This window comes from Doryrhamphus excisus, linkage group LG1 (assembly GCF_037039965.1).
Source record: "Doryrhamphus excisus strain RoL-2023G ecotype Guam linkage group LG1, RoL_Dexc_Guam_v1.1, whole genome shotgun sequence".
Taxonomy (NCBI): domain Eukaryota; kingdom Metazoa; phylum Chordata; class Actinopteri; order Syngnathiformes; family Syngnathidae; genus Doryrhamphus; species Doryrhamphus excisus.
The window spans coordinates 29,175,361-29,193,825 of NC_136357.1; the positions used below are offsets into that span (position 1 = coordinate 29,175,361).

The 18,465-nt window shown below is 39.8% G+C and overlaps 2 protein-coding genes across 10 annotated transcripts in view; both read left to right on the top strand.

Annotated features, from left to right (window-relative positions):
* The first annotated feature begins 3,136 nt into the window (after positions 1 to 3,136).
* LOC131132106 (uncharacterized) lies at positions 3,137 to 12,398 on the top strand. The gene is made up of 14 exons (XM_058077397.2): positions 3,137 to 3,300; positions 4,298 to 4,503; positions 5,062 to 5,199; positions 5,636 to 5,774; positions 5,853 to 6,750; positions 6,967 to 7,108; positions 7,900 to 8,043; positions 8,124 to 8,189; positions 8,278 to 8,336; positions 9,565 to 9,755; positions 9,838 to 10,238; positions 10,332 to 10,431; positions 11,521 to 11,725; positions 11,808 to 12,398. Exons 1-14 carry the CDS (start codon positions 3,166 to 3,168, stop codon positions 11,948 to 11,950), a joined length of 2,967 nt encoding a protein of 988 aa, XP_057933380.2. The 5' UTR covers positions 3,137 to 3,165; the 3' UTR covers positions 11,951 to 12,398.
* Positions 12,399 to 13,308: 910 nt separating this feature from the next.
* ppfia1 (PTPRF interacting protein alpha 1) overlaps positions 13,309 to 18,465 on the top strand; it is a 29,923-nt gene continuing 24,766 nt past the window's right edge. For 4 of the 9 annotated variants that reach the window (XM_058077388.2, XM_078793470.1, XM_078793479.1 and 1 more), the window contains exons 1-2: positions 13,311 to 14,507; positions 16,086 to 16,355. In XM_058077388.2, the coding sequence (XP_057933371.2) occupies positions 16,086 to 16,355 (270 nt within the window). In that variant the 5' untranslated portion in view covers positions 13,311 to 14,507. Of the gene's footprint in view, positions 14,508 to 16,085; positions 16,356 to 18,465 lie in introns of all 9 variants that reach the window. The other 5 variants (XM_078793460.1, XM_078793474.1, XM_078793469.1 and 2 more) reach the window with 3 other exon arrangements.

An 18,465-nucleotide genomic window follows, 5' to 3' on the forward strand; every position in this document is an offset into this window, starting at 1 on the left:
TGGATGGATGGATAGATGGATAGGATGGGTGGATGGATAGATGGGATGGGTTGATGGGTGGATGGATGGATAGATGGATAGGATGGGTGGATGGATAGATGGATGGGTGGATGGATGGTTGGATAGATGGATAGATGGATAGGATGGGTGGATGGATAGATAGGATGGATGGATGGGTTGATGGATGGATGGACGGGTGGATGGATGGGTGGATGATGGGTTGACAGATGGATGGGTGGATGGATAGGTTGATGGATGGGTGGATGGATGGATAGATGGATAGGATGGGTGGATGGATAGATAGATGGATAGGATGGGTGGATGGATAGATGGGATGGGTGGCTGGATGGTTGGATAGACGGATAGATGGATAGGATGGGTGGATGGATAGATAGATGGATAGGATGGGTGGATGGATAGATGGGATGGGTGGATGGATGGTTGGATAGACGGATAGATGGATAGGATGGGTGGATGGATAGATAGATGGATAGGATGGGTGGATGGATAGATGGGATGGGTGGATGGATGGTTGGATAGACGGATAGATGGATAGGATGGGTGGATGGATAGATAGATAGGATGGGTGGATGGGTAGATGGATGCGATGGGTTGAGGGGTGGATGGATGAATGGTTAGATGGATAGGATGGATGGATAGAATGGGTGGATGGATGGATGGGTGGAAGGATGGATGGTTAGACGGATAGAATGGGTTGACGGATGGATGGGTGGAAGGATGGATGGATAGTATTACGGGTCGTATTGCGTATGTAGTATAAACTATATTTAAATGCTTTACAGGCTTTCCAAAATGTCAGTCAATGGAAAGTCATGGATGTTTGTCAATGGTTATTGATTAGCATTGGCCTGCAGATGATGATGATGATGATGATGATGATGCCTTTCAATGATGTTTCGGTCATTATTATGTTAAAAAATACAATTTGATTTCCCCCCATGTCATTGTGGCTATTTCTATTCTATTGTTCCCGGCCAGTGCCAGATGAACACATTTTCTTATCTCACCTTTTCGTGTTTTTCTTTCAGTATGCTGGACCATTCTTTTCAAACTATTGTTGACTGGCTTGTCAATCAAACAACTTTACATGTGTTATTTTTTTTAACTATCTACATTCCACATCTGTTTGATGTTTTTGACGTTCCCGTTTCACTTTTATTTATAGAGCACCGTTTGTACACAAGGTAATTCAACGTGCTTCAGGGAAAAGAAGTGGAAAATCATGTTTTATCATCTCTGTCCTCTGAGTACCAGCTCACCAGGATAGAGGTCCAAGTAGTGGACTAATATGGTTTTATTTCCTGGTTTTAGTCAGGGTTCCAGGAGCAATATTCTAGATGTAGAGCGCCCGGTGAGAAGGTGCTTGCAGTAGTCTACCCTGCTGGAGACTTTGGTCCCTCAAAGCAAGACCATGGTCACCCATCATCAGTGACATCTGCATAGTTGGTAGCGCACAAATCGATTGATTTCTGCGCTCACGATCGATGGTGTATTACTGCGCCCGGGATGGAGGTGTGTAGTTTGATGCCAACAGATGGCAGCGCTGAGCGTTGTTACTTGCATGCAAATTTCAAATCTTTGATTCATTGTCAAGCAGTTCACTGAGTGTGAACGTGAACCCTAACCCTAACCCGAACCCTAACCCGAACCCTAACCCTAACACAATGCATGCACATGCACATGCACATGCACATGCACATGCACTCAATTCTTATTGGCCGGCCGGACAATGTTTGCTTAACTAAAGCTTCTTCAGACAACAAACCTGGAAAAGTCCCTCCTCATTGGATGCAGACAATAGTGAAGCAGATTCTTTCATTGTTTGCACGGCACAAGAATGACAAACACACGCATGTGGCGTATATCGACTTCACTTCCTGAACTTGCACTTGGCCATTTTCAAAGACTTTGTCGAGTATATTGGAAAATAACGACACCAGATTCCCGTTTTTAGCAGGGTCTATGGTGAAAACTGCATTTGAGAATAATGTCCACAAAATGTCCACAGTCGTCCCTCTCTACACGTCCTTCATGTCCTCCCTCACTCGCTCTCACTTTTTGCAAATTCATATTTGCAAAAATTTTTTGTGGTTCATTATGGACTATTATTAGGAATAAAAATATTGAAAAATAAGATATATGTAGTATTCTAATGTTACATGATATTAGATGACGTTACTTTCCTACCGCATGTAGTCAGCCATGGCATGTCCGACGTGACGCAGTTCTCCTCCCATTCCATGTGGAAGTGGTAAAAGTTTGGGGTTCTCATATTGTCCTTCTAGCCCTCTCTGTTTGAAACACTTTCTTAAGTTTAAAATAAGTAAATTGGAGATGCTAACTAGTTAGCTCTGTTAGCTCTTGCTGTGCTAGCAGAGGCTGACTCTTGTGACAATATAAAAGTGACCATAGGGGTGTTATTTCATGTCTACAGGGCTCTAATAATGGTAAAAGTTGTATTGATAATGTCCTAAACAGGTTTTCTATGCTATATCTATGAAAATATTTCATTTATGAATATCGAATCCTACATCGAAATATATACTTGCTGACCCATGTGACCATGCAGTGATCCTGTAACCTGCGTATTACAGTTGAGCAATGTGTTATATATATATAATAACATTATAAAAGTGACCATAGGGGTGTTATTTCATGTCTACAGGGCTCTAATGATGGTAAAATCATATTTAGAATGTTCTAAACCCACGCATGTACAGGGAGAACATGCAAACTCTACATAGAGCTGGCCGAGGGTGGAATTGAACTCGGGTCTCCCAGCTGTGAGGTCTGCGCACTAACCACTGGACCACAGTGCAACCTAGATGCATCATAATGAGGATAATAAATATAATAATAACTACATAAATGGGTGTATATGCTGTTGAAAGAAAGAGCATGAATTAAAAAGTGACCTAATAATAATAATAATTCCTCCTGAATATTTTGACAGGGAAGTTGAAAAGTGTTTTTTCAGTGAAACCCGTTTGAGCCATTGTTATGAATCATACTGGACATACCAGTAAAGTTGGTGATGCAGGTTCTGTGGGAGGTCAGGACTTGTGGATGCAGTATATAAAGATGCTGAAGGCGCACACCAACAACACACCTTCTTGGGCGGGGAGAAGGTGAGTCTGGGACATCATGCTTTCCACACCGGTGGTGCTGCTGGTCCTGGTCCTGGACCTGGTCCTGGTCTCATCGGCGTCTGCATCGCACTACTATGCAGGACACAGCTACTTCAGCTCTGGAGGGAAAAACCCAGATGGGACGTTTGAAGTGAGTGATTGGATATTAATATGATTTCATCGTACACGCATTCTTTAATTAGGATGAAAAATACATTATGAAAGCATACAGTACCAATTCATACCTTTTTGTGCTGATTTGTTTATTGCTATACAATATGAGGAGTGAAAAAAACTTTTGCAAATTGCTTTTTCCCATTTCTTTCAATTATTTTCAATTTTTTGAAATTATTTTTTTCCCATTTTTACCTAATTTTAAAATGTATTTTTAAATAATTTGCATACCTTTTATTTCTGTAATGATTTTATTCCCATAATATTTTTTACTTGTTTGGTATAATATTATATATTTTTTTGCAAACCAAGTTTCCCAAAAATGAAACTTTATTTTGTATAATGTTACGACTTAAAAAAAAATTAATATAAAAAAAATCAAAACTTTATGCAACTAAAATTTACATCATTTTTCTTAATAATATTATTTTATTCTGGTGAAAGATAAAAAAGGTAAAAAAAAATATTGCATCTCAGGTTTGTGATGTAGGTGAAAAAGCACATTATTTGTATGACTTTTGTAAGTTGCTTTTTTCCCAATTTCTTTCAATTATTTTTAATTTCCTTCAATTTTTTAAATAATTTTTTATTTTTCCCAATTTTTTCCAATTTTAAAATTTATTTTAAAATAATTTACATAACTTTTACTTTTGTAATGACTTTATTCTCATAATATTTTTTACTTGTTTAGCATATTATATATTTTTTTCAACCCAATTTTTCCAAAATTGCAACTTTATTTTATTTGTTTTGCATAATGTTACGACTTAAAAAAAATGCTCATATAAAAAAAATCAAAACTTTATGCAACTAAAATTGACATTATTTTTCCTAATAATATCCATTTATTCTGATGAAAGGTTTTTTTGCGTGCCCCGGAAAACAAATCCTTTGTAATTGTGTGAAGGAACTTTATATTTATATTATATAAATATGATATAAATATTTTTCTTTGGTCCTGTGGTTTTCCACAGGTGAACATTCACCACAGATCCACCTTCGATGGGTGCGGCCACATCCAGTCCAAGTACTGCTACAGCGGTTCCTGTGGGTGGGATGTCTCCAGCAACAGAAGCGTACTGGACTCCAGCACCAACTCCCCCGTGTATAACAGGGAATGGTGCGAGGCCGAGACTGTGACCACAAAAAGGCTCTCTTCCAACAAACCTTTCTCTCTGCGGTACGTGTATACTTCCTGTCAATGTCTGATACCGATATCAGCTGATACCGATATGTGTAACATGATATATCTCCTGTGGTGGAATGAACACATGTGTGTTCTATACAGCATTTTTTATATCGGTTTTCATAATCGGAAAAAAATCAGATACCGATATCAACTGATATCGCATTTTTTGCTGATAACGGTACCAATAATTGTCGGACATCCCTGATAATGGAATGTATGACACTCCTTAATTACACAATAATAATTAGGGGTGTCCGATATTGGCTTTTTTTCATGAAAACCAATATGCCGGTATTGTCCAACTCTCGATTTTCTGATACCGGTATCAGCTGATACCGATATATGTAACATGACATATCTCCTGTGGTGGAATGAACACATATATGCTCTATACAGCATTTGTTTTTAAAAATCTGTTTTCATTTGATATCAACCGATATCACATTTTTTGCTGATATCAGTACCGATAATTGTCAATGATAATGTATTATGCTCAGTCTACTTTCAGGAGCAGCTATATTTCAAGGGTGTTGTTTCCAAATCTCTCAGGTCAGCTAGCTGTTGCTGGATTCCTACCCGGAACAACCTTGCCAATTGGAGACTACTGACCACCATCGATTTGGGTATAAGATCTGATACCGGAGTGCCAAACACATCGCCAGTTATCGGCACGCTACCTTTCCTTCGGTAAGGCTAAAATAAGACATTTCAGACATAAATAAGACTAGCGTGTGCTGCTGTGAATGGGATTCTTTGCATAAAAGCATACAAATGGTTAGATTGAGTAAAATACAAATATAAGGCATTCATAAGGCATTGTGATGGTACGTAGTACTCTACAGCGGTCACTAGGTGTCACAAATGTTTCTGTAATGTTGAGATACACAAGCACCAGACGTGATCGCCAGAACAACAGGCTTTTTTTTAAACATGCAAACTCCACACACAGAGCTTCAGGCTGAGATTTCAAACCCCAAACCAGTAATACCAGTAATGAGCATGAAAAAAAAATGGATGTTTAGTTTACTGTCAATGCTTGTTACGAACGATACGGTTCTGCTATAAAAAGTCAAATCAACATTTATTTTGCTATAAAGTAGAGATGTTCATTTGTTTTCTCAAGAGTTCCTCAGAACTGCCCACGGACCTATCAGCTGATGGCCTTTGACCCTGACGGTGACCGAGTCCGATGCCGATACGGACTGCAACACAATACAGAATGCAGCGCCTGCGCCCAGCCTGACGGCTTTCAATTGGATGAGGTTTGTCGAAAATCTGCTGATGAAAAAAAAAATTCCCTTTGCCTTTGGAATAAACACAAATATTCTTAAATCCTCCAGGACACGTGCACTTTGTGTTACAACAACACAAATTATGATTCCAGAATTTTGGGATTTGAGTTAGTGGTGGAGGACTTTCCTCAGCAGCCCGTCACGCTTCTCTACAGTGATGGATCGCATTCCTACAGGGGGCCGCTCACTTTTAGGAGAAAGAGAGGGGTTTATGTCAATCCTTATGTAGTGTTGGGGTATTCGACAACTGTAGGTACACCGTATCATCACTGGAATCCTACAACACGACAACCGTGGTCGCGCTGGACGGCTAGAACACGACAACCCTGGTCGCATTGGACGACTACAACCCCATACCAATGGTCCCACTGGACGGCAACAGCAAGACAACCATGGTCGCACTGGACGACTACAACACGACAACCGTGGTCGCACTGGACAGCTAGAACACGACAACCCTGGTCGCACTGGACGACTACAACACGACAACCGTGGTCGCACTGGACGGCTAGAACACGACAACCCTGGTCGCATTGGACGACTACAACCCCATACCAATGGTCCCACTGGACGGCTAGAACACGACAACCCTGGTCGCATTGGACGACTACAACCCCATATCAATGGTCCCACTGGACGGCAACAGCAAGACAACAATGGTCGCACTGGACGACGAGAACACGACAACCATGGTCGCACTGGACGACTACAACCCCATACCAATGGTCCCACTGGACGACTACAACAAGACAACCATGGTCCCACTGGACGACTACAACAAGACAACCATGGTCCCACTGGACGACTACAACAAGACAACCATGGTCCCACTGGACGACTACAACAAGACAACCATGGTCCCACTGGACGACTACAACACAAAACCCATGGTCGCACAACCGAAATCCCCCTCTTGGCAAACTGCCTTTGCAGTTTTCTTTCCTGGGTAAGTCGGGTCTTACTTGTACTTCATGTAAACGGCAGAGTTAAACGACTCAATTATCTCCATGAAGAGAGCTAATGTAACAATTTGATGCGTGTAGCTCTGGAATTGCTTTACGAGCAAAGTAACGCCGGAAATACCCAATACCGTAACTAACTACACAGACCAGAGGATGTAATACTACGATATCATTTCAACTGATCTGTAATTGACTTTCAGTGGACCCCCCCGCACCTTCATGTCAAGAAGGCCTCTACCTACCCACATTGGTCTATCCAACACCTGCAAATGGAGAACGCATCCACGCAGAGCTCAACAAAGAAGTGGAGATCAGAGTCAGAGCACTAGCTAGCTATACAACGTAAGTAAGGACCATCAGGTTCATCCCTGCAGATAAAAACAATAATCACAAAATAATTTCACTAAAATAATTATTGAGTTGTAATGTTGGCAAAACTAGGTTGGGGAAAATCCTATACTGGGAAATATAATGGGAATAAAGTCAAAATATTACAAGAAGAAATTTTGCAAGAAAGCTGAGATATTTGGACAGCAGAAATGGAAACAAACTGAAATTTCAAGAGAATAAAGTCAAAATATTACAAGAAAAAAATCATATCCCAACGAGAGAAAAAGTTGCAGTTTTTCCAGGAATAAAATCATAATATTACGACAAAATATAGTTGTAATTTTTGGAAAATCAGTTTTTTGGGGGGGCGGGTTAGAATAATCAGAGAATAAAGTCAAAATATTACGGGAATGAAGTCATAATGATAAGAAGAACATTTACAAGAGGAAAGCTGAAATATTGTAGTTGGGGGGAAAAACAACAGCAGAAATGGAAACAATTTATATTCATAAAATTTAAAAAAATTATGAACTTTTTACTACATTAATCTGTAATAGTAGAGGGGAAATATAATAAACTCACTTTAGTAGAATTTTGCCTATATCCCAAAGCTGAAAAGTAGTTTAAATGTAGTATATGGTATATTTTGTATATTTAGAAGTACCTACAAAATGAACTATGAGCAACCTTAGCTTCCCTCACATGACACGTAATAAAGTACCGTATACTGCATCCATTGTATCAAATATGGGTACATTTTCCAATGAGGAGGATTAAAGATGATTTGTTTTGTTTTCATGCAGAATCGATAACATTATTATGAGTGGGCCAAAGGATATGAGGAAGTACAAAAACACACATGATGAGTTTATCCTAAGATGGACACCCAGGCCCGGTGACGTGGGTGGATACCACCCACTGTGCTTTGCTGTTGAATCGGTCACATGGTGAGTCTTGGGTTAACACATTTGTAGCATGGATGTACATGTGTAAAAAGATAAACTGTTGTACTTTATATATCCCACAGGTCCGCTCAAACCACAACTCGCTCACATTATTATTATTATTACCATTACTATAACACTCCCTCACCGTAAGTAACTACTCGTTCCAAATGCAAGGTATTAAGCTGACTTTATAGAATACAGTATCGTTTAAGTGGATCCCCCTATTCTGTGCAGAACGAGGGTCTATCAGTCTGAAATGAGGTGTGTTCTGCTTGACGTTCGGAAAGAGACAAGTGAGTCAGTAGAATGCGATCGCCGAATACAAATACTGTCCAGGAATCCCTCGTTGATGTCGGTTAATTGGTTCCAGGCGTGAATTTCCGCAAAGCAGGATTCTTTTCTCTTTTGTAAATAGAATATTTTTGTAGTTGTAGCATAGAAAACCCATTTATAATCTTGTCAGTATGGTTTATAACATTATCAGAGCCCTCTAGACATGAAATAACACCCCTATAGTCACTTTTACACTCATATTATCTTATATGGTCAAAGAAAACAAGATGATGTGGATAAAAACATATTTGGAAGATTGTAAACATGTTTTCCAGGGCTGACGGTAGACGGCTGACGTTAACTGCGATTAACGAGGGATTACATTTAGGATACCCTAACCCCTAACCCTAACTGTAACCTTAACCCTACTGACCTAATCCTAACACTAACCCATAACCTTAACCCTAAACCAAACCCTAACTCTACTAACCCTAACCCATAACCCAAACCGTAACCTTAACCCGACTAACCTAATCCTAACCCACCCTAACCCATAACTCTAACCCTAAACTCAACCTTAACCCTAACCTAAACCCAAACCCATAACCCAAACCGTAACTTTAATCCTACTAACCTTAACCCTGACCCAAACCCACCCATAACCCACAAACCTTAACCCTAACCCAAACCCACCCATAACCCATGACCCATGACCCATAAACCTTAACCCAAACCCTAACTGTACTAACCCTAACCCATAACCCAAACCGTAATCTTAACCCTACTAACCTAATCCTAACCCACTCTAACCCATAACTCTAACCCTAAACTCAACCTTAACCTTAACTTTAACCTAAACACAAAGCGTAACCTTAATCCTACTAACCTTAACCCTAACCCAAACCCACCCATGACCCATAAACCTTAACCCAAACCCTAACTCTACTAACCCTAACCCATAACCCAAACCGTAATCTTAATCCTACTAACCTAATCCTAACCCACCCTAACCAATAACGCTAACGCTAACGCTAACTCATAACCAATAACCCATAACCCGTAACCCAAACCGTAACCCGAACCCGCCCATAATCCATGACTCATGACCCATAACCCCTAGCCCTCTAATCTAATCTATTTTAGTCCACAACTCAATCCAAAGGCTGGAATAATGAGCATAACATGTCCCCTTCATGTACCGGTTAAAAATAATAATAATAATTGCATGTATTCATGTTTCATTTCCAGTCAAAACGACGGTGGAATGCGGGGAGTCCAATATGACGGTGGCAGTAAGGAAAAGCTCCCTCCGTGGGATACATTTGGATCGGCTGCACCTCAGCGATTGGTCCAACATTGAGTGCAGCCTCCAAAGGCATTCCAACAGCACACACGTCGTTGCCGTCATCCCCCTCAACGCTTGCGGCACTCAGCTGGAGGTAAGCGTTCCGTAGGTATACCTGATACTTCCCATCATGCTCGGCTGCATGCACGACTCTCCTGTCACCTTTTACTCCGCAGGAGGACGATGTCAATCTGATTTTTAAAAACGAGATCAACAGTGTGGACAACTTGCACGACACCATCACCAGGAAAAACAGGCTGGAACTGGATTTCTGCTGCCAGTATCCCAAGCGGGGAAACGTGACGCAGAGTTTCACGGCACACAGAAAGAATATCACCGTTTGGGAAAAGGGCTTCGGCACTTTCACCTACCAGTTTGAGTTCTACCCCAACGTTTGGTTCAAAACCATGATCAGTCCGACGCTTTACCCTCTGGAATACGACCTAAAAAGCAGGATTTATATGAAAATAGAGGCCTCTTCCGCGATCAACAACACGGAACTCTTTGTGGAATCATGCACAGCGGCTCCGTATGACAACCCGAACTATCGCCCCACCTACACCATCATTGAAAACGGGTAAGGAAGACATCGAGTGTCCACAGTGGAAATCAAACCAAAAGTCAACAGTTACGAGAAGACATTGACAAATCTGTGATGTGTTCTGATTAGATGTCCGCTGGATCCAACACTTCAGATCCATACTCCTGCTCATAAGCGGGAATTCCGGTTCAGCCTCGAGGCCTTCAAGTTCATTGGACTTTACGATCAGGTGAGCTGACTCGGTGCTTACGAGAAAATCTTTCCCCAATCTATTTCATGTGATGCTAGGATATATAACAGACTCACACATTAGCATTGGGAGAGTTCTTTTTGTCTGTAGCGGGTAATGGTAATGGTAATGGTAATGGTAATGGTAATGGTAATGATAATGGTAATGGTAATGGTAATGGTAATGGTTTAATTGGATTTGAACATGCATCAGATTCCAATTGAGTGCATCCCATAATCAGTTCCCAGTTCCACATGTCCGAAAGGAGTAGGAAGAAGCACAGCTTATTAAATCCTACCCCTCCATCTGGTACTAACTGTTACATTTGTTCACTTCCTGCTTTCCTAATGTACTTAGGAAATGTACCCTAACCCTAACCTGTGTAAAATACTACATTTCACAGATTTGAATGAGTCTTCTGAATGTCGAAAAGTTTCAATTTTCGCCTTCTTTTTGCTTGAAAATGCTTAATTTAAGCGAAGAATACTTACAATTTGATTAGAAATATATATGAATATAAATACGAAAAACAGTGTACTCAGGTACTCATGCATGCTAGGTTAATCAGCGACTCCAAATTGTCCATAGGTATGAATGTGAGTGTGAATGGTTGTTTGTCTATATGTGCCCTGTGATTGGCCCCAGCCTTTCGCCCAAAGTCAGCTGGGATAGGCTCCAGCATACCCCCATGACCCTAATGAGGATAAGAAAACAGAAAACCTATTTACGACCTTCTATAGTGTTCTTCTTCTATAGCACTACCATTATTAAAGCCCTCGAGACATAAAATAACACCCCTATAGTCACTTTTAAACTCCTTTTGTCCAATATAGTAGTAGACACATTTAAGACAAATACAAGACATGCATGTTTTTGGAATGTGGGAGGAAACCGGAGTACCCGGAGAAAACCCACGCATGCACGGGGAGAACATGCAAACTCCACACAGAGGGTGGAATCAAACTCGGGTCTCCTGTCTGTGTGGCCTGCGCGCTAACCACCGGTCCGCCATGCAGCCACAAAGCAAGGCATGCTGGACTGGACAGATAGATGACCAGATAACGACGTTTTGCCCACCGTTAAATTCAGGTGTACATCAGCTGTTCCGTCCTGGTGTGTGAGGCGGGCGTACAGTCCACCAGGTGCTCCATGGGATGCATCAACTCCACGCGGCCAGGCCGAGAACCACAACACCACCACAGAAAGCGAGACGTTGGCAAGCAGAGCGCCAACCACTTTGTTTCTCAAGGGCCGCTGCGTCTGAAGAGATCTGCAGAGAGGGATGGAAGCGCAGGTACGATACGGAATACCAATTTACATTTCATTCTTTGCCTCAAAATGATAATTATTTCGTTTTTTGCTTGTTGTTTCTCCAGCGCTGAATTTGAACCTGAACCTGAACCTGGTATTCATCGGTGGATGTGTTCTGGCAGTCATTGGCATGATCAGCACTGTGATCGTACACAAGGCCAAAATGTCACAAGTTAAATATGAACGTCTGCCAACGTGTGACACCTAAACACAAAGCTTTAGAAGAAAAAGAAGTCCAGAATCGTTACATTTGCTTGTGTTGATGATCTGAAATCAGATGTATTGGGGTATGCAAATGAATGGGTTGGATGCATGAAATGTTCAACGTTTGATTAACCTTGAAACAATGCAATAAAACAGAACATCATTCAATTCTGTAATTTACTGTAAGCGCAATAGAAATCCTAAAAATGATACAGATGCTAATACACGGTTTTGTGCACACTGAAAATACAAATCAAAACATTTTGGTAGTGAAAGTGAAAGTAAAATGAAGCATTGGTGCAGTTGCTGAGCGTTACGTTGTATATTAAAAATGATACATATCATACAATCAGTGGTGAAATGATGGGTGACTACTTGATTTGGATGTCAAGATGTTGTGTCGTCGATCAAACTTTGTCGATAATCAATAAAAATACACTCTTGTACACTATTGTATCCTGCATGTTCCTTTTCTTTACGTACATATACAATAAACAGACCTGCGGACATCACTAACAACTCATAGTGCTCATTAAAAAGTACAGAAATTAATTCAAACACCCTGGACTGGTGGCCAGCCAATCCCAGGGCACATATAGACAAACAACCATTCACACTCACATTCATACCTATGGACAATTTGGAGTCGCAAAAGTCAGTTAGTCAACTCACTTTTGTGGTTTTTGAAGTAAACGGAGCCCTGTAGTGTTAGCGGACATATTTTTTTCAGTTTCCATGTTTTTTTTATAAGTGAGGCTCTGAATAAAAATAAATAAATAAATAAATAAAATAAAATAAAATAAAATAAAATAAAATAAAATAAAATAAAATGGTGCTTGTGTGTCTCACCAAACATACTGACACCTAGTTCCCAGCATATATAATACTACGTATCCTCACAACATCTTTGAATGTGTCTTCAAAAGGTTCATTCATTCATTCATTTTGTATTTTAATTTGACTTTTTGATTTTTATGCTTGAAAATGCTTCATTTAGGCAAAAAGGGGGCAAATTTGATTAACTACAGCACAATTTATGAAGCCAATTTTAGTATATACCGGGCAGTTCCATTGTACTGCAAAGAAATCATAATAAAAGAAAATAACAACTTACATTGAGTTACCACAAGATGGCGCAATTGATTTATCGTCCATTCAACCATCGAATTTAGGTCACATATTATTACAGTTCTTGTAGTAATTTTGAAACAGCGTCAATCCCTCACAAATGTTCTTTCATTATTAATTAGTTGTTTCTAATTGATGTACGGTGGTGTCAAATGTCCAAGTAGAAATGAATGATATAATACGGTACTTGTACGTGTTATTTGTTGACATGCAGTACAGTTGCATTGCGTGATTACGTGTTCAGAAGAGTGGCATATTGTCGACATGAAATATCATTTGATGCTGAGCAAGCAACGGCTGCATATGAAATAAAGTGTGCGTCGTGTAAACACGTACTCGTGTCACATTTGTGATGTTGCCATTTTAATCGTGGTAGCCTAGTAACTAACTTAAGTGTGCCAGCTTTTTCCTGTCGTCCTGTTGCCAAGCCGTGGAGGACTCTCCTCCGAGGACTAGCATGCTAATGCTAAGAGATAGCCACCGTAGCCCACCATTGGCTGTCCGACTGCCCGAGCTGGCAGGCAGTGGCGTCAGGGAAGGACTGGACTAGCGGATCTTACCGTGGAAATACCCAAGCGAAAAAAGGATACAATACAGGAAATTCGACGAATAGGATTTCTAATCTTCTCATGGATTTCCCAACTCGACCGAGACCGAACTAACGCTCGAGGGTGCCTGGGAGCGAAGAGTCGAGCGGCGATGTGGTGACGCTTACTCCTCCGAATCGACGGGAAGCTAATGTTAGCTGACGCGCTACGGTTCCTTGATAGCTTCATGATCGTACTTTGTATTCTTTTCAAAACTTATCGTCACTTTAGAAAATGTCGGCCGAATGGACTTGAGACATTTTGACATTTTATGAACTTTTATACAAACTTAAAGCAACTCGGCGTCATTGTCTTTGCTAAGTTGAAGTGCTTCAGAACTAGCAAGGCTTAGCATTCTAGCAGGCTAGTAGCTAACGCCGGCTAACTGTTGACTCCAAACGGATTTAAAGCCAAAGAATTTTGCTTTAAATTAGCCCAAGGCTAACACCAGTACAGCTGTTTCTACGTCACCTTACTTTCTACGTCTTGATTGGCGACTTGTAGCCATCGCGGATATATATGTATATACTTACTTTTTTAAAGTAGTGGTTTGTCTGAAAAGTGAAGAAAACACTCTGAAGTGTAGATATGCAATCATCGAATCACCAGCACACTTGCCCAATGCTAGCTAGCTATCATTGATTTAGCCGGTCGAAGTTGGAATCCTGGAAGCTCTGCTAAATTGCTTTGCTTTGAGGCCTTGTCTCCAGTGCAACACACATCCAAAGCCTTAATTAATATATCACACTGTCCGAGTGAAGTTTAGATGCTAAAGTATATGCGAGCATCCTAATTGGAGAACCCGGACTTCGACCAGCCCGTGGAACGGATCATAGATTTGTCAAGGTATTTGGGATTCATTATTGACGTTTAATCACATCAGCGATTCTTAATAGAACAGTATTTTTTATCTTTCCTGATTACACGTATGTGTTGTCTTTGTGTACAGTTTAATTGTAGTCAATGTTTTCTTTTTATTTATCTGTAGTAAGTTAATTATCAGAAGGTACAGGTAAGTCAGGGGTGTCCAAAGTGCGGTCCGGGGACCATTTAAGGCTCACGGCACATTCTGAAAATATAATTTAACAAAAAAAAAAAGAAAAAAAATGAATAATCAGCAGTAATTTTACAGGAATAAAGTCAACATATTATGAGAAAAATATTGTTCGCTAACAAGAAAATAAAAAAAATTGTAACATTATGAAAAGCAACACTACAAATTAAGTTGCAATGGGAAAGTGATAATGTTTGGAGAATTAATTCAAAATTTGGGTCATTATTAAGAAAAAAAAATAGCAACAGTGGGGAGAAAACAGTTGTAATTTTATATTGTAATGAGAAAAAAGGCATAATTTTATGAGAATAAATTTGTCATGAGCTCAGGGTTGACATGTTTTTCACTATTATGGGAAACAAAACAAAATAACATTGTCGATTTAGGAAAAGTAGGGTGGGCAAAAAGTTATAATTTGGGAATAAAGTCAAAATATTATGAGAATAAAGTCATATTATGAAAAGAAAACTGAAAAACATACAATTTAAAAAAAAAAAAAAACTTCTTTGAATGTATGTGTTTTGGCTTCCAGAATATCAAAGTAGCCCTTGCATCCTTTCATTTTTCACTACGAGGCCCTTGGTAGAAAATGTTTGAGCACCCCTGAGTTGAATGGACCAATAAAACAACAAATGGGTTCTGACAGAGCTGGTGTTTTTCCTTCCGCCACCAACTTGATATCCTTTGCAGCTATGCAAAATCCAATTCACATGATTAGACTTTTTTTCTCACCATCAGCCCGAAGGACCAAGACTCCTTGGTTGCGGATACTGATTCATGCTCTCTTGACTGTCCTTCCTCTGTTGTCATGGGTTACTTTACCTCTCAATATGCAGCATAGTTTTATATGGTTGAACAAAGAGCAAAGTCATTTTCGGGGACTGTTTTGGCTGGTCAAGGGTATTTGTGTAACAGTAAGTGGTTTCAGCTGATTTGGCTCTGTTTTGTCAATAGGCTTTTGCAATCCTTTTTTTTTGTTGTTTTGTGACCTTAGGCTTTGCTGATTAGATCGTCTTTGAAACTTCCACTGTCAAATTTGTCCAGTGATTTTAGAACATGGACATTTCTAATTTCAAAGATTGTCTGGAGCCTTTAATATTGGAGTGATTTGTTTCCAGTTGTGATGCTGTAAAATGCATGAAGACAAAAGGGTGGCAGAAATCTGCTGTGGGAAATTTTTACTGGCAATGTATTGCTGCCTCATCAATAGTAAACTTGCATTTCTCTCTCTGTAGTAACCAGCATGTCACCATGGTGGGAAAATCTATTTCTTTTGAATTCTATAAAACATTTGCTTACGCTGGTTATTTCAGATTTATGAAGTTATGCTCTAATAATACCTTTTTTGTTTGCCCCATTCATGATTCTAGATGATGTGTGAAGTGATGCCCACGATCAGCGAGACAGAGGGGCCGAGTGGGGGAGGTGGCACCGGCCGTCAAGCCTCCGGCTCCCCGCTGCAGTCAGATTCTGAAGGTCATTTTGAGTCTCTGATGGTTTCCATGTTGGAGGAGAGGGATCGTCTTCTTGAGACTCTGAGAGAAACTCAAGAAAATCTGGGCTTGGCCCAGGGTAAACTACATGAAGTCAGCCATGAAAGGGACTCCCTTCAGAGACAACTCAACTCCGCTTTGCCACAAGTAAGTGTGAAAGAGTGTGTATGGACATGTACAGTATACTCGTACTATTAATATTAACCTGAAAGGCATGCTGGGAAGTGCAAGTTAAGCAAGCTTCCCCAACTGGAATTACCCAGCATGTCTTGCGGGTTATAAATACTAACTAGTATTTGTGTATATGCGTGTATTCTGATACCTGCCTTTTCGCCATTGAAATTATTTTCCCAAATATTTAAACTTCCTTCTTAATCTTCGTAGATTTCATTGTGTGATATTATAACTGTATTCCCATATTTATATTTTCTTCCAATAATATTACTCTATACTTTTCCCCTACTCTTTCCTTTACTCTTGGTTTTTGGCCATTCACAAATGGTCTCGGAACGTACTACTTTGCATGCTTTCAAATTGATAGGAAGATAATTGCTGAATGGGGTGGCCTTGATGCACCCATATAGTCGTATCAGGTGCACGTTATAGGAGTCGTGTTACAAGTTTGAGTACATGATCATACGGTCAGACCTGACACCGTATACAGAGACCACTCTGGTCTCCATTTGCTGTATTAATGACTCATGTACACTTCAATAAACAGAGCAGGTAGTCCAGTGCTTAGTGAAGATTCAAACAAACATACAGTATATATACATAATTAAAATAAATACACTCCAAAATAATTCAGGCAAACCTCATAGCAGGCTCTCTCAAATAATGATTTTATATATATATATATATATATATATATATATATATATGAATGGTGCGATCTTGATCGCATTTTCATGATTCGACGGCGAGATTGATATTCAAATCAGACTCCATCGAATTGTTCAATAGTTGATTATTTTAAGACATTCCTAATTTGTATTGAGATTTTTCAGAGGCGTTATGAGTTCCTACACAGAATACATTGGAATACAGGAAGAAAATGAACCAAACTCTGACCTTAAAACTGAGGTGTACGAACCGTGATTACAGCGTACTAAAAGTTTTTCCTTCTTCTTTTCAATAAAGATATTTCAAAATAACACACTTCAGAGTTGTAGTTATGGTGGAACGGTGATATTTTTGCCCAAGGTTAGATGCCATGTTTCTGGACGATTTAAATTAAACTTGAGTGGGAGTGGAAGAGTAGGACGTTAACTAGGGCTGCAACAAGGAATCTATCAAATCCACACCTAACTTATTCACTGTACCTTTTTGAGATGAGCCGGCCAAAGGTGAAATTGAACTCGGGTTTCCAAGCTGTGAAGCCTGCGTGCCAACCACTTGGTCGCCGTGCAGATTTTGGCTAAATATATATGACAAAATTTGTGTCAAAGTGAAAGTTGTGCTTGAAATGTATCTCCACAAAAAAAACTCTGTTCTACTGTTGATATAAAAACGTCTGCAAATGTGTACTCATATTTTGTCATATTGAACAGGCACTTGATGGCACAGACCAAATAGTGTGTGGCCAGTGGCACAATGGTGTGAATTGAGAATGCACAGTGGTATGACAAACAATGACTCATTTCACTCTGACATAACGTGGATGACAGCAAATGTTTGTCAATCATAGGCTGTCTAGTTAAAGTTTCACTCATTAATACATGTACATCATCCCATCCCATCCTTTCTTTATTTTTTCATTCAATCCTTGCAGAACACATTTGGTAATATAACATTTGTAAACTTGCCGGAATATACACAGCCGACTTCCAGCATATTCCAAGCAAATTCTCCCATGTCTTTTCTCCCATCCTTGATGGTGGTGGTTGTTTTGCATTTGTGCAGCATTTCCTGGTGTTTTCATGCAAATCAGCAAATACCCATTCTCGAAAAGTTATTGGCTCAGTACAATTGTTCATACCCTGAGCATTAGTACACAGTATTTGATTCCCTGCTGATTTTACCCCCTTATGAGGACCTCAACAGTCCAGAATTCTTTGGTAGGTTTCTTCAAACAGAGCAAAACAGTAAAAAAAAATCCAGAAAGAGTAAAATGAACATGAAATATATTAATTTGTATATATTCAGCATTTGATATTAAAGCAAAAGCTGAATTAGTACTTATGTTTGTTGTAGTATGTCACCAGGGGGTGTGTACATGGTCCACTCCTCATCCCAGAGACTCAAAATTCCAGTTCCT

Excerpts from the sequence above, each read along its gene's own strand:
- LOC131132106 (XM_058077397.2), top strand. The coding sequence starts at position 3,166 with ATGCTTTCCACACCGGTGGTGCTGCTGGTCCTGGTCCTGGACCTGGTC. Across the intron at positions 7,109-7,899 it reads GCACTAGCTAGCTATACAAC|AATCGATAACATTATTATGA; the intron begins GTAAGTAAGGAC and ends GTTTTCATGCAG. Across the intron at positions 8,044-8,123 it reads GCTGTTGAATCGGTCACATG|GTCCGCTCAAACCACAACTC; the intron begins GTGAGTCTTGGG and ends TATATCCCACAG.